Consider the following 16,023-nt stretch of genomic DNA (forward strand, 5'->3'; position numbering starts at 1 on the left):
AAAATTCGAAGCCATGTTCTACAGGAAAAATACTTTGTGGAACTGGAAAATCAAATCTAATGTAAAAAATGTAATTCAAGTCGAAAATTACACATTCAAATTATTTAGTTTGTACTTACTACTGAGTTGCTTAAGAAATCAGTGGACATAGCAGAATCCAGAGACATTCCCCTCCTGGCCCAATATTTGGAGGAGAACATCATCATTGCAGGTTGCATTTTGACTTGCAGTTAGTCCTAGTGAGCAGCAGATGGCGCAGTGGTCAGCCTTGGCTTCCTTGGGTCTTGTACAGACTTCTTCAGCTTCTTCTGTAGCCCTGCTCTTTATATTTATATGAGAACCTCAGCAAATCAGCTGATTGATCGACGCACAAGATTGCAGCTATTATTCTTCTTTCGGCCCCAAGCATTTTTGCTGGAAACCCTCCTTCTCATTATATCAATAAAGAGCTCGGCATTCTCCTAGGAGAACACATCATGCATGCTGGCTTCAGCTGCACATGCTAGGAGCAGGATGAAGAGGACAGAGGTCTCTTCAAAAATTAGGATAGGCCTGGCCTGGAAATGACTAGGTTACGGCATGCAGGAGAAAGCCTCTCTGCTACGCATTAACCCCTTCTACGACTGTTTGGGATACAATTTTAGGTTTGGAATGCAAAAGAGATTGCTGCTGTATTGATATAGAGTGTATTATGTTATCTATCCACTAATACAGCATATACAAAACTTTTACATCATCACAGTCAAGTCAGAGGAAAAGTATAATAGAAACCCATCACCACTTCTGTATTTCTCGCCCCCTCCTAGTTTTGGCTTACAAATACTGAGGTAGAAAACTCACAAAATACTAAACGTGTGCACGTGGCCTCAAGGGGTTTTTGAGGTTACAGTCAATGGTCCGGATTTTTAAAGGCTTCATCACCCCCCACCAAAAAAATAAAAGTTAAACCCAACAATAGGAGGTAACTACTCTAGCTATTATGACATCCAATTCTAAATCCATAGGCGTTAATATGGAGTTGGTTCCCCCTTCGTAGCTATAACAGCTTCCAATCCCCTGGGAAGGCATTTTACAAGATTTTGAGTGTGTCTCTGGAAATTTTCACTCAGTCATCCAGAAGAACATTTGTTAAATCAAACACTGATGCTAGAAAAGAGCATCTGGCCATCAATGTCCTTCCTAGCTAATCCCAACAGTGTTTGATTGGGTTCAGGTCAGATCATAGGAACTGGTCAGGTTAGGTACTGGGACACAGTCCTGCTGAAGCACAAAAGGGCTTTCCCCCAACTGTTCCCAAAAAGTTGGACACATGATTGTCTAAAATGTCTTGTATGCTGAAACATTAAGATTAGCTAAAGGGCACAGACCAATCCTTGAAAAATGACCCAAGGTACTTACCCATCACTCTTCAAACTTTACAATTTGCACAATGGAGTCCAACTGGTTATATTATGCTAGATGGTGGCCCGATTCTAACGCATCGGGTATTCTAAAATATACATGTCCACGTAGTATATTGCCCAGCCACGTAGTATATTGCCCAGCCACATAGTATATTGCCCAGCTACGTAGTATATTGCACAGCCCACGTAGTATATTGCCCAGCAACATAGTATATTGCACAGCCCACGTAGTATATTGCACAGCCCACATAGTATATTGCCCAGCCACGTAGTATATTGGCCAGTCACGTTGTATATTGCCCAGTCACGTAGTATATTGCCCAGCCACGTAGTATATTGCCCAGTCACGTAGTATATTGACCAGCCACATAGTATATTACCCAGTCACGTAGTATATTGCCCAGTCACGTAGTATATTGCCCAACCACGTAGTATATTGACCAGCCACATAGTATATTACCCAGTTACGTAGTATGTTGCCCAGTTACGTAGTATATTGCACAGTGACTTAGTATATTGGCCAGCCACGTAGTATATTGCCCTGTGACGTAGTATATTGCCCAGCCACGTAGTATACTACATAGCCACGTAGTATATTACACAGCGATGTAGTATACAGCACAGAGCCACATAGTATATTGACCAGTTACGTAGTATACAGCACAGAACCACATAGTATATTGCCCAGCTACGTAGTATATTGCCCAGCCACATAGTATATTGCCCAGTCACGTATGTCACAGGTTAAAAAAAATAAAAAATAAACATACTCACCTTCCAATCCGAGGGCCCCTTTTAGTTCTGACACTGCGCGGCAGGGTGTGATGACGTCGCGGTCACATGACCGTGACATCATGGGAGGTCCTTCTCTCGCAGGACCTGTGATGACGTCGCGGTCACATGACCATGACGTCATGGCAGGTCCTTGTCGCATACCATCATTGCCACTGGAACCTGCCGGTTGCATGGAGCGGTCACCGGAGTGTCGCAAGGAGCGGGAAAGGCGGCGGAAGGTGAGTATATAATGATTTTTTATTTTTTTAATTATTTTTAACATTAGATGTTTTTACTATTGACGCTGCATAGGCAGCATCAATAGTAAAAACTTGGTTACACAGGGTTAATAGCGGCGGTAACGGAGTGAGTTACCCGCGGCATAACGCGGTCCGTTACCGCCGGCCTTAACCCTATGTGAGCGGTGACTGGAGGGGAGTATGCGGGCGCCGGGCAGTGACTGCGGGGAGGAAGGAGCGGCCATTTTCTTCTGGACTGTGTCCGTTCCTGATTGGTCATGGCTGTTTTGCCGCGACCAATCAGCGACTTGGATTCCATGACAGACAGAGGCCTTGACCAACGAATATCCATGACAGACAGAAAGACAGACAGAAGGACGGAAGTGACCCTTAGACAATTATATAGTAGATAAGAGGGAAGAAATGTGATAAACTGACAACTGTGATATCCTGTTATCCTATTAGAGTATCAGCCTCGAATTTAGCGATCTCTTTAGCACGATCCATATTTTCACAAATTGTAGTAAAGGCAGGCTGCATGGCTAGCGGCTATTCCATAAAGTGGCAATGGCTTAGAGTGAAAAACCTGAATTCAATGATTAAGACCTGTTCCCCAATACTTTTGTCCATATGGTGTAAGTGCATGCTTCCAATTGGAGGTACATGCTTCCATTGACCATTGACAGCTCAGACTCTACACTCAGACTCCACATATTCTATACAGACCACAGTAGATTATTTTGCAACAGCAAAGGTAAGAAGTGAATTACTGCTGAATATCAGTAAGCAGAATGACTTTGGAGATGCTAGTCATAGCCTTGTTTCTTAATGCAATATATACACTAATGCAGCCAAAAAAGTTACCGTGATGATAGCAATATCATGCTGAACACAGGCCTGAGCTATGACCCAGTTCCAGTGTACTGACGAATATCAGCATGTTGTAAACTAATATCCTGAAGTCCCGGAAATTAGATGTGTAAGAGAGGACAGGTCTTTATCTATTTCTTGTGACTAAATATCTCAAGATATTAAAAGATGAATGATAACATTGACACAGAGACGATTCACTACTCTTTCATTAAGATTTCCTTAGTCTACCACAGACTGGATATTAGATGCCGGTATATCAGAACCCAGCACAATGTGCAAATTACTTCTGTATTGCTGGTATTCAGGAAGAGAATATATTTTCATGCTTTTGTTTTTAGTCAAATAGTCAGACACTGCCATATTTTAGGTAGCATTGACCCTTAATTTATATAGGTTGCAAATTTGGTGCCAATTAATTTCTGAAATAGTCTTCAGAGATGTGACAGATGAGTGTCTCGCCCATAACTACCGCCCCGTGCCACGTTGCACAATATTTTAGGGCATCCACAATCATCTATCTTATGAGGGTGTAATTCCTGTACGTGGCAGGCAGACGATGTATTCATAAGGTTCACACATACCTCTGGATGGGTCAATCTACGCATGGCTTTGGTGTCCACAACTCCTATCTTCGCCTGTGTGAGTTTCTGAGTTGTTCACGCATCTTCTGCTCTTTAAATAGAGCACTGTTGTTGCTTGCCATGCTAACACTCTGCCAGGCTCAGTGAAGAGCAATATGAGTACACTAGCTGTTTCCAGCCAGCTAACGCTCGGCACGCTCATTGCTATCTAATTAACGCTGCTGGTGATTAAACTAAAGTAAATAATGACAACATTCAATAGCGCTTACGTAGGTGGTAAATGAACTTAAAATGAAGTTAATAACAATAATAATCATTAAAAATCTTAATAATACTAATAATACATTTTATTCACAGTGTAAAATCAAAAACAAACTGGATTCAGTAAGATGTGCGTGTTTTATTCATTCCAGCATCTAAACAAATTTCATAACGAAACATAAATTAAGCTAAAATTTCTCTGTAAACACAATTAAATGTAGAGTCATTTTCGTCATTTTCAAAGATCTTTCCTTGACTTCTACCAGGTACAATATAATGTGTGGGGACGGGATTATGTGTGGTAATATGGTGGGGGGCGGGATTGTATGTGGTGATGGGGTGGGGGGGCGCAATTGTATGTGGTGATGGGGTGAGGGGGTGTAATTGTATGTGGTGATATTGTGTGTGGTGATGTGGTGGGGGGCGGGATTGTGTGTGGTGATGGGGTGGGGGGGGCGGGATTGTGTGTGGTGATGGGGTGGGGGGGCGGGATTGTGTGTGGTGATGGGGTGGGGGGGCGGGATTGTGTGTGGTGATGGGGTGGGGGGGGCGGGATTGTGTGTGGTGATGGGGTGGGGGGGCGGGATTGTGTGTGGTGATGGGGTGGGGGGGCGGGATTGTGTGTGGTGATGGGGTGGGGGGCGGGATTGTGTGTGGTGATGGGGTGGGAGGCGGGTTTGTGGGTGGTAATGTGGTGGGGGGCCGGGATTATGTGTGATGTGGTGGGGGGCGGGATTATGTGTGGTAATGTGGTGGGGCGGGATTATGTGTGGTAATATGGTGGGGGGCGGGATTATGTGAGGTAATGTGGTGGGTGGCGGGATTGTGTGTGGTGATGTGGTGGGAGGGCGGGATTGTGTGTGGTAATGTAGTGGGAGGGCGGGATTATGTGTGGTAATATGGTGGGGGGCAGGATAACATAGTAACATAACATAGTTAGTAAGGCCGAAAAAAGACATTTGTCCATCCAGTTCAGCCTATATTCCATCATAATAAATCCCCAGATTTACGTCCTTCTACAGAACCTAATAATTGTATGATACAATATTGTTCTGCTCCAGGAAGACATCCAGGCCTCTCTTGAACCCCTCGACTGAGTTCGCCATCATCACCTCCTCAGGCAAGCAATTCCAGATTCTCACTGCCCTAACAGTAAAGAATCCTCTTCTATGTTGGTGGAAAAACCTTCTCTCCTCCAGACGCAAAGAATGCCCCCTTGTGCCCGTCACCTTCCTTGGTATAAACAAATCCTCAGCGAGATATTTGTATTGTCCCCTTATATACTTATACATGGTTATTAGATCGCCCCTCAGTCGTCTTTTTTCTAGACTAAATAATCCTAATTTCGCTAATCTATCTAGGTATTGTAGTTCTCCCGTCCCCTTTATTAATTTTGTTGCCCTCCTTTGCACTCTCTCTAGTTCCATTATATCCTTCCTGAGCACCGGTGCCCAAAACTGGACACAGTACTCCATGTGCGGTCTAACTAGGGATTTGTACAGAGGCAGTATAATGCTCTCATCATGTGTATCCAGACCTCTTTTAATGCACCCCATGATCCTGTTTGCCTTGGCAGCTGCTGCCTGGCACTGGCTGCTCCAGGTAAGTTTATCATTAACTAGGATCCCCAAGTCCTTCTCCCTGTCAGATTTACCCAGTGGTTTCCCGTTCAGTGTGTAATGGTGATATTGATTCCTTCTTCCCATGTGTATAACCTTACATTTATCATTGTTAAACCTCATCTGCCACCTTTCAGCCCAAGTTTCCAACCTATCCAGATCCATCTGTAGCAGAATACTATCTTCTCTTGTATTAACTGCTTTACATAGTTTTGTATCATCTGCAAATATCGATATTTTACTGTGTAAACCTTCTACCAGATCATTAACCCCTTCCCGACCTTTGACGCATACGCTGCGTCATGAAAGTCGGTGCCATTCCGACCCATGACGCAGCGTATGCGTCATGGCAGAATCGCGTTCCTGCAGGCCGGGTGAAAGGGTTAACTGTAATTTCACCCGGCGTGCAGGGACAGGAGGAGTTGTACTTTAGCCCAGGGGGGGTGGCTTCACCCCCCCGTGGCTACGATCGCTCTGATTGGCTGTTGAAAGTGAAACTGCCAATCAGAGCGATTTGTAATATTTCACCTAAAAAACTGGTGAAATATTACAATCCAGCCATGGCCGATGCTGCAATATCATCGGTCATGGCTGGAAACACTTATGTGCCCCCACCCCACACCACCGATCGCCCCCCCAGCCCTCCGATCTGTGGTCCGCTCCCCTCCGTCCTGTGCTCCGCTCCCCCGTCCTCCTGTCCGCTCCGCCCGTGCTCCAATCCCACCCCCGTGCTCCAATCCACCCCCCTGCACTCCAATCCACCCCCCCACACTGCGATCCACCCCCCAGCACACCGATCCACCCCCCCGCACTGCGATCCACCCGCCCGCACACCGATCCACCCCCCCATGCTCCAATCCCTCCTCCCCGTGCTCCGACGCCCCCCCCCCCCCGTGCCCTGATCTCCTCCCCCTTATACTTACCGAGCCTCCCGGGGTCCGTCCGTCTTCTTTCCTGGGCGCCGCCATCTTCCAAAATGGCGGGCGCATGCGCAGTGCGCCCGCCGATTCTGCCGGCCGGCAGATTCGTTCCAGAGTGAATTTTGATCACTGTGAAAAAACCTCACAGTGATCAAAATTAAAAAAAAAAACAGTAAATGACCCCCCCCCCCCCTTTGTCACCCCCATAGGTAGGCACAATAATAAAATAATTTTTTTTTTTCCCCACTAAGGTTGGAGTTAGAACTAGGGTTAGGGTTAGGGTTAGGGGTAGGGGTAGGGTTAGGGATAGGAATGTGCACACGTATTCTGGTCCTCTGCGGATTTTTCCACAGCGGATTTCATAAATCCGCAGTGCTAAACCGCTGTGGATTTATCGCGGATTTACCGCGGTTTTTCTGCGCATTTCACTGCGGTTTTACAACTGCGATTTTCTATTGGAGCAGTTGTAAAACCGCTGCGGAATCCACAGAAAGAAGTGACATGCTGCGGAATGTAAACCCCTGCGTTTCCGTGCAGTTTTTCCGAAGCATGTGTACAGCGATTTTTGTTTCCCATAGGTTTACATTGAACTGTAAACTCATGGGAAACTGCTGCGGATCCGCAGCGTTTTCCGCAGTGTGTGCACATACCTTTAGAATTAGGCTATGTGCACACGGTGCGGATTTGGCTGCGGATCCGCAGCGGATTGGCCACTGTGGATCCGCAGCAGAGTTCCATCAGGTTTACAGTACCATGTAAACATATGGAAAACCAAATCCGCTGTGCCCATGGTGCGGAAAATACCGCGCGGAAACGCTGCGTTGTATTTTCCGCAGCATGTCAATTCTTTGTGCGGATTCCGCAGCGTTTTACACCTGTTCCTCAATAGGAATCCGCAGGTGAAATCCGCACAAAAAACACTGGCAATCCGCGGTAAATCCGCAGGTAAAACGCAGTGCCATTTACCCGCAGATTTTTCAAAAATGATGCTGAAAAATCTCACACGAATCCGCAACGTGGGCACATAGCCTTAGGGTTAGGGTTGGGTTGGAATTAGGGTTGTGGTTAGGGTTAGGGGTGTGTTGGGGTTAGGGTTGTGATTAGCGTTACGGCTACAGTTGGGATAAGGGTTAGGTGTGTGTTGGAGTTAGAATTGAGGGGTTTCCACTGTTTAGGCACATCAGGGGGTCTCCAAACGCAACATGGCGCCACCATTGATTCCAGCCAATCTTGTATTCAAAAAGTCAAATGGTGCTCCCTCAATTCCGAGCCCCGACGTGTGCCCAAACAGTGGTTTACCCCCACATATGGGGTACCAGCATACTCAGGACAAACTGCACAACAATTACTGTGGTCCAATTTCTCCTGTTACCCTTGATAAAATAAAAAATTGCTTGCTAAAACATCATTTCTGAGGAAAGAAAAATGATTTTTTATTTTCACGGCTCTGCGTTGTAAACGTCTGTGAAGCATTTGGGGGTTCAAAATGCTCACCACATATCTAGATAAGTTCCTTGGGGGGTCTAGTTTACAAAATGGGGTCACTTGTGGGGGGTTTCTACTGTTTAGGCACACCAGGGGCTCTGCAAACGCAACGTGACGCCCGCAGAGCATTTCATCAAAGTCTGCATTTCAAAACGTCACTACTTCACTTCCGAGCCCCAGCATGTGCCCAAACAGTAGTTTACCCCCACATATGGGATATCACTGTACTCAGGAGAAACTGGACAACAAATATTGGGGTCAAATTTCTCCTGTTACCCTTGGGAAAATTTAAAAATTCTGGGCTAAAAAATTATTTTTGAGGAAAGAAAACGTATTTATTATTTTCACTGCTCTGTGTTATAAACGTCTATGAAACACTTGGGGGTTCAAAGTGCTCACCTCACATCTAGATAAGTTCCTTTCGGGGTCTAGTTTCCAAAATGGGGTCACTTGTGGGGGGTTTCTACTGTTCAGCCACATCAGGGGCTCTGCAAACGCAACGTGACGCCCGCAGAGCATTCCATCAAAGTCTGCATTTCAAAACGTCACTACTTCACTTCCGAGCCCCGGCATGTGCCCACACACTGATTTACCCCCACACATGGGGTATCAGCGTACTCAGGAGAAACTGGACAACAACTTTTGGGGTCAAATTTCTCCTGTTACCCTTGGGAAAATAAAAAATTGCGGGCTAAAAAATCATTTTTGAGAAAATAAATTTTTATTTTTTATTTTCATGGCTCTGCGTTATAAACTTCTGTGAAGCACTTGAGGGTTCAAAGTGCTCACCACACGTCTAGATTAGTTCCTTTGGGGGTCTAGTTTCCAAAATGGGGTCATTTGTGGGGGATCTCCAATGTTTAGGCACACAGGGGCTCTCCAAACGCGACATGGTGTCCGCTAATGATTGGAGCTAATTTTCCATTTAAAAAGCCAAATGGCGTTGTCTTCCCTTCTGAGACCTGCCGTGCGCCCAAACAGTGGTTTACCCCCACATATGGGGTATCTGCGTACTCAGAACAAACTGGACAAGAAAATTTGTGGTCCAATTTCTCCTATTACCGTTGGTAAAATAGGAAATTCCAGGCTAAAAAATCATTTTTGAGGAAAGAAAAATTATTTTTTATTTTCATGGCTCTGCGTTATAAACTTCTGTGAAGCACCTGGGGGTTTAAAGTGCTCAGTATGTATCTAGATAAGTGCCTTGAGGGGTCTAGTTTCCAAAATGGGGTCATTTGTGGGGGAGCTCCAATGCATAGGCACACAGGGGCTCTCCAAACGCAACATGGTGTCCGCTAACAATTGGAGCTAATTTTCCATTCAAAAAGTCAAAAGGCGCGCCTTCCCTTCAGAGCCCTGCCGTGTGCCCAAACAGTGGTTTACCCCCACATATGAGGTATCGGCGTACTCGGGAGAAATTGCCCAACAAATTTTAGGATCTATTTAATCCTATTGCCCATGTGAAAATGAAAAAATTGAGGCGAAAAGAAATTTTTTGTGAAAAAAAAAGTACTTTTTCATTTTTACGGATCAATTTGTGAAGCACCTGAGGGTTTAAAGTGCTCACTAGGCATCTAGTTAAGTTCCTTGGGGGGTCCAGTTTCCAAAATGGGGTCACTTGTGGGGGAGCTCCAATGTTTAGGCACACAGGGTCTCTCCAAACGCGACATGGTGTCCGCTAACGATGGAGATAATTTTTCATTCAAAAAGTCAAATGGCGCTCCTTCCCTCCCGAGCCTTACCATGTGCCCAAACAGTGGTTTACCCTCACATGTGAGGTATCGGTGTACTCAGGAGAAATTGCCCAACAAATTTTAGGATCCATTTTATCCTGTTGCCCATGTGAAAATGAAAAAATTGAGGCTAAAAGAATTTTTTTGTGAAAAAAAGTACTTTATCATTTTTACAGATCAATTTGTGAAGCACCTGGGGGTTTAAAGTGCTCACTATGCATCTAGATAAGTTCCTTGGGGCGTCTAGTTTCCAAAATGGGGTCACTTGTGGGGGAGCTCCAATTTTTAGGCACACGGGGGCTCTCCAAATGTGACATGGTGTCCGCTAAAGAGTGCAGCCAATTTTTCATTCAAAAAGTCAAATGGCGCTCCTTCCCTTCCAAGCCCTGCCGTGCGCCCAAACAGTGATTTACCCCCACATATGAGGTGTCAGCGTACTCAGAACAAATTGGACAACAACTTTCGTGGTTCAGTTTCTCCTTTTACCATTGGGAAAATAAAAAAATTGTTGCTCAAAGATCATTTTTGTGACTAAAAAGTTAAATGTTCATTTTTTCCTTCCATGTTGCTTCTGCTGCTGTGAAGCACCTGAAGGGTTAATAAACTTCTTGAATGTGGTTTTGTGCACCTTGAGGGGTGCAGTTTTTAGAATGGTGTCACTTTTGGGTATTTTCAGCCATATAGACCCCTCAAACTGACTTCAAATGTGAGGTGGTCCCTAAAAAAAATGGTTTTGTAAATTTCGTTGTAAAAATTAGAAATCGCTGGTCAAATTTTAACCCTTATAACTTCCTAGCAAAAAAAAATTTTGTTTCAAAAATTGTGCTGATGTAAAGTATACATGTGAGAAATGTTATTTATTAACTATTTTGTGTCACATAACTCTCTGGTTTAACAAAATAAAAATTCAAAATGTGAAAATTACAAAATTTTCAAAATTTTCGCCAAATTTCCGTTTTTATCACAAATAAACACAGAATTTATTGACCTAAATTTACCACTAACATGAAGCCCAATATGTCACGAGAAAACAATCTCAGAATCGCTAGGATCCGTTGAAGCGTTCCCGAGTTATTACCAAAAATGGCAAGGTCTTTAAGGTCAAAATAGGCTGGGTCATGAAGGGGTTAATGAATATGTTGAAGAGAACAGGTCCCAATACCGACCCCTGCGGTACCCCACTGGTCACAGCGACCCAGTTAGAGACTATACCATTTATAACCACCCTCTGCTTACTATCACTAAGCCAGTTACTAACCCATTTACACACATTTTCCCCCAGACCAAGCATTCTCATTTTGTGTACCAACCTCTCGTGCGGCACGGTATCAAACGCTTTGGAAAAATCGAGATATACCACGTCCAATGACTCACCGTTGTCCAGCCTATAGCTTACCTCTTCATAAAAACTGATTAGATTGGTTTGACAGGAGCGATTTCTCATGAACCCATGCTGATATCCAGTTAAACAGTTATTCTCATTGAGATAATCCAGAATAACATCCCTCAGAAACCCTTCAAATATTTTACCAACAATAGAGGTTAGACTTACTGGCCTATAATTTCCAGGTTCACTTTTAGAGCCCTTTTTGAATATTGGCACCATATTTGCTATGCGCCAGTCCTGCGGAACAGACCCCGTCGCTATAGAGTCCCTAAAAATAAGAAATAATGGTTTATCTATTACATTACTTAGTTCTCTTAGTACTCGTGGGTGTATGCCATCCGGACCCGGAGATTTATCTATTTTGATCTTATTTAGCCGGTTTCACACCTCTTCTTGCGTTAGATTGGTGACCCTTAATATAGGGTTTTCATTGTTTCTTGGGATTTCACCTAGCATTTCATTCATTCCGCCGTGAATACCGTGGAGAAGAAGGTGTTTAATATGTTAGCTTTTTCCTCGTCATCTACAACCATTCTTTCCTCACTATATTTTAAGGGACCTACATTTTGAGTTTTTATTCTTTTACTATTGATATAGTTGAAGAACAGTTTGGGATTAGTTTTACTCTCCTTAGCAATGTGCTTCTCTGTTTCCTTTTTGGCAGCTTTAATTAGTTTTTTAGATAAAGTATTTTTCTCCCTATAGTTTTTTAGAGCTTCAATGGTGCCATCCTGCTTTAGTAGTGCAAATGCTTTCTTTTTACTGTTAATTGCCTGTTTTACTTCTTTGTTTAGCCACATTGGGTTTTTCCTATTTCTAGTCCTTTTATTCCCACAAGGTATAAACCGCTTACAGTGCCTATTTAGGATGTTCTTAAACATTTTCCATTTAATATCTGTATTCTTATTTCTGAGGATATTGTCCCAGTCTACCAGATTAAGGGCATCTCTAAGCTGGTCAAACTTTGCCTTCCTAAAGTTCATTGTTTTTGTGACTCACTGACAAGTCCCCCTAGTGAAAGACAGGTGAAACTGTACAATATTGTGGTCGCTATTTCCTAGATGCCCGACCACCTGCAGATTTGTTATTCTGTCAGGTCTATTAGATAGTATTAGGTCTAAAAGTGCTGCTCCTCTGGTTGGATTCTGCACCAATTGTGAAAGATAACCAAGAAAAATTATTAGCAGAAACCTGTTGCCTTTATGGGTTTCACAGGTTTCTGTTACCCAGTTAATATCCGGGTAGTTAAAGTCCCCCATAACCAGGACCTCATTATGGGTTGCAGCTTCATCTATCTGCTTTAGAAGTAGACTTTCCATGATTTCTGTTATATTTGGGGGTTTGTAACAGACCCCAATGAGAATTTTGTTACCATTTTTCCCTCCATGAATTTCGACCCATATGAACTAGACATCCTCATTCCCTTCGCTAATATCCTCCCTTAAAGTGGACTTTAGACAAGACTTTACATAGAGACAAACCCCTCCTCCTCTCCGATTTTTACGATCCTTTCTAAACAGACTGTAACCCTGTAAGTTAACTGCCCAGTCATAGCTTTCATCTAACCATGTCTCAGTTATTCCCACTATGTCAAAGTTACCTGTAGATATTTCTGCTTCTAGTTCTTCCATCTTGTTTGTCAGGCTTCTGGCATTTGCGAGCATGCAGTTTAGAGGATTTTGTTTTGTTCCAATCTCCTCGCTGTGGATTGTTTTAGAAATGTTCTTACCTCCCTTCTGAGTATGTTTTCCTGGGTCTTCTTTGTTAATGTTTTTCTTCCCGTCCCCTCTTCTTCTAGTTTAATATGCAAATTAGAGGGTGCACTCCAGCTGTATATATCAGTATAGAGGGGGTGCAGGGCCAAGTCCAATAACAACTATAACCAGAAAAAAACCAGAAAAAAACAGAAAAAAAGACAGAAAGAATGGACTAAAACAGGCTCGCACAACCCCAAAATGTAGAAAAAATAAACACGTTTATTGAATCACCACAACATGATCTAAAAACACTTAAAACTCACAACAAGTGTGTACAAAACACCCCCATAACACAATAAAGTATCTATAGCAAATAAACATATATGTATGAGATATCATGCATAGCTGGACATGTGGTAAAATACATTACAGTGGGGTAATGATCATGACCATAAACCAGGGAAATGTATAAATGCATACAATCATTGCATACCCAACTGGTAACTAAATATCCCTAGTGGACCTAAACTACTCTGAAGATCCAAATGATGCCCACTGTGTGATGTAAATGTGGAAGAAAAAAGTCAAAATAGAGAGGTAAAACTCCTATGAAGCAAAAAACCAGACAGCATAACGCCAGAGATACTCAGCTGTGTCTAAGACGATATAGCCGGGAGCAACATGCTGCTGGGCTATAAATCGCTCCAAAGGTCCACATATCACACATACCCGGCAAGATCAAAAAAGAAGAAGAGGGGGTGTGAGGACAAGACCCCACGCGTATCGCCGCCGCAGCGGCTTCGTCAGGGGAAGTGGGTCATGTGGTAAAACACTCACGTATATATGGAGACCATAATCAATCAGGCGGAGAGGACACCGGTGTGTCGCCAGGACGCAGGGGAAATAGACCGGAAGTCGACCGCCGGCCGCGGTAGGAGGGAGACAGAGCAGAGTAGAGAAATCTCCATGGAGAAGAGCGCATGCGCAGACGCGGCTCAAACAATGAGCCGCACAGCGCAAGCGCCGGGCACAGGCAGAGCCCGCAGATGATAAAGAAAGCAGCGGTAAACTCCTGAGCTAAGCGATGTGAATTAAGAGACAGAATGCGGCTCGATACAGAAATAAATCAAGCCAAATAAAGTGTGGCCAGAGAGAACCTGTATAGGACATAAATGTATAGTTAATGCATATAAGATAAACAATACACATGTACAAAAATACACAGGTCTTGTCCTCACACCCCCTCTTCTTCTTTTTTGATCTTGCCGGGTATGTGTGATATGTGGACCTTTGGAGCGATTTATAGCCCAGCAGCATGTTGCTCCCGGCTATATCGTCTTAGACACAGCTGAGTATCTCTGGCGTTATGCTGTCTGGTTTTTTGCTCCATAGGAGTTTTACCTCTCTATTTTGACTTTTTTCTTCCACATTTATATCACACAGTGGGCATCATTTGGATCTTCAGAGTAGTTTAGGTCCACTAGGGATATTTAGTTACCAGTTGGGTATGCAATGATTGTATGCATTTATACATTTCCCTGGTTTATGGTCATGATCATTACCCCACTGTAATGTATTTTACCACATGTCCGGCTATGCATGATATCTCATACATATATGTTTATTTGCTATAGATACTTTATTGTGTTATGGGGGTGTTTTGTACACACTTGTTGTGAGTTTTAAGTGTTTTTAGATCATGTTGTGGTGATTCAATAAACGTGTTTATTTTTTCTACATTTTGGGGTTGTGCGAGCCTGTTTTAGTCCATTCTTTCTGTCTTTTTTTCTCTTCTTCTAGTTTAACGCCCTCCTGATGAGTGTAGCAAGTCTTCTGGCGAATGTGTGTTTCCCAGGTTTGTTGAGGTGTAGTCCGTCTCTGGCGAGGAGTCCATCGTACAAGTAATTCACACCGTGGTCCAGGAATCCGAAACCTTGTTGTCTGCACCATCGTCTTAGCCAGTTGTTCGCATCAAGGATCCTGTTCCATCTCATGGTGCCATGCCCGTCTACTGGAAGGATAGAAGAAAAAACTACCTGTGCATCAAGTTCCTTTACTTTCTTCCCCAACTCTTCAAAGTCCTTGCAGATTGTCGGTAGGTCCTTCCTTGCCGTGTCATTGGTGCCAACATGTATCAGAAGAAATGGGTGGACGTCCTTGGAGCTGAAGAGCTTTGGTATCCTATCGGTCACATCCTTGATCATCGCACCTGGAAGGCAGCATACTTCTCTTGCGGTTATGTCTGGTCTGCAGATGGCTGCTTCTGTGCCTCTCAGTAGTGAGTCTCCCACCACCACTATGTGAGGTAATGTGGTGGGGGGCGGGATTGTGTGTGGTGATGTGGTGGGAGGGCGGGATTGTGTGTGGTAATGTAGTGGGAGGGCGGGATTATGTGAGGTAATGTGGTGGGGGCGGGATTATGTGAGGTAATGTGGTGGGGGGGCGGGATTGTGTGTGGTAATGTGGTGGGGGGGTGGGATTATGTGTGGTAATGTGGTGGGGGATGGGATTATGTGTGGTAATGTGGTGGGGGACTATGTGTGGTAATGTGGTGGGGGGGCAGTGGGAGGGCGGGATTATGTGTGGTGATGAGGTGGGGAGGCGGGATTGTGTGTGATGTGGTGGGAGGGCGGGATTATGTGTGGTAATGTGGTGGGGGGCGAGATTGTGTGTGGCAATGTGGTGGGGGGATTATGTGTGGTAATGTGGTGGGGGGCGGGATTATGTGTGATGTGGTGGGGGTCAGGATTATGTGGTATTGAGGTGGGGGCGGGATTATGTGTGGTAATGTGGTGGGGGGCGGGATTGTGTGTGGTAATGTGGTGGGGGGCGGGATTGTGTGGTAATGTGGTGGGCGGCCGGATTATGTGTGGTAATGTGGTGGGGGGCGGGATTATGTGTGGTAATGTGGTGGGGGTGATTATATGTGGTAATGTGGTGGGGGGCAGGATTATGTGGTAATGAGGTGGGGGGGGCAGGATTATGTGTGGTAATGTGGTGGGGGGCGGGATTATGTGTGGTAATGTGGTGGGGGGATTATGTGTGGTAACG

The 16,023-nt window shown here is 44.4% G+C and overlaps 1 protein-coding gene across 1 annotated transcript in view; it reads right to left on the reverse strand.

Annotated features, from left to right (window-relative positions):
* Positions 1–306, reverse strand: part of TPH2 (tryptophan hydroxylase 2) — a 742,941-nt gene extending 742,635 nt beyond the window's left edge. Inside the window, exon 1 of the mRNA XM_069764593.1 lies at positions 120–306. Coding sequence (XP_069620694.1) covers positions 120–218 — 99 coding nt within the window. The 5' untranslated portion in view covers positions 219–306. The remainder of the gene's footprint in view (positions 1–119) is intronic.
* Between the last annotated feature and the right edge of the window lie 15,717 nt (positions 307–16,023).

This window comes from Ranitomeya imitator, chromosome 4 (genome assembly GCF_032444005.1).
Source record: "Ranitomeya imitator isolate aRanImi1 chromosome 4, aRanImi1.pri, whole genome shotgun sequence".
Classification (NCBI taxonomy): Eukaryota; Metazoa; Chordata; class Amphibia; order Anura; family Dendrobatidae; genus Ranitomeya; species Ranitomeya imitator.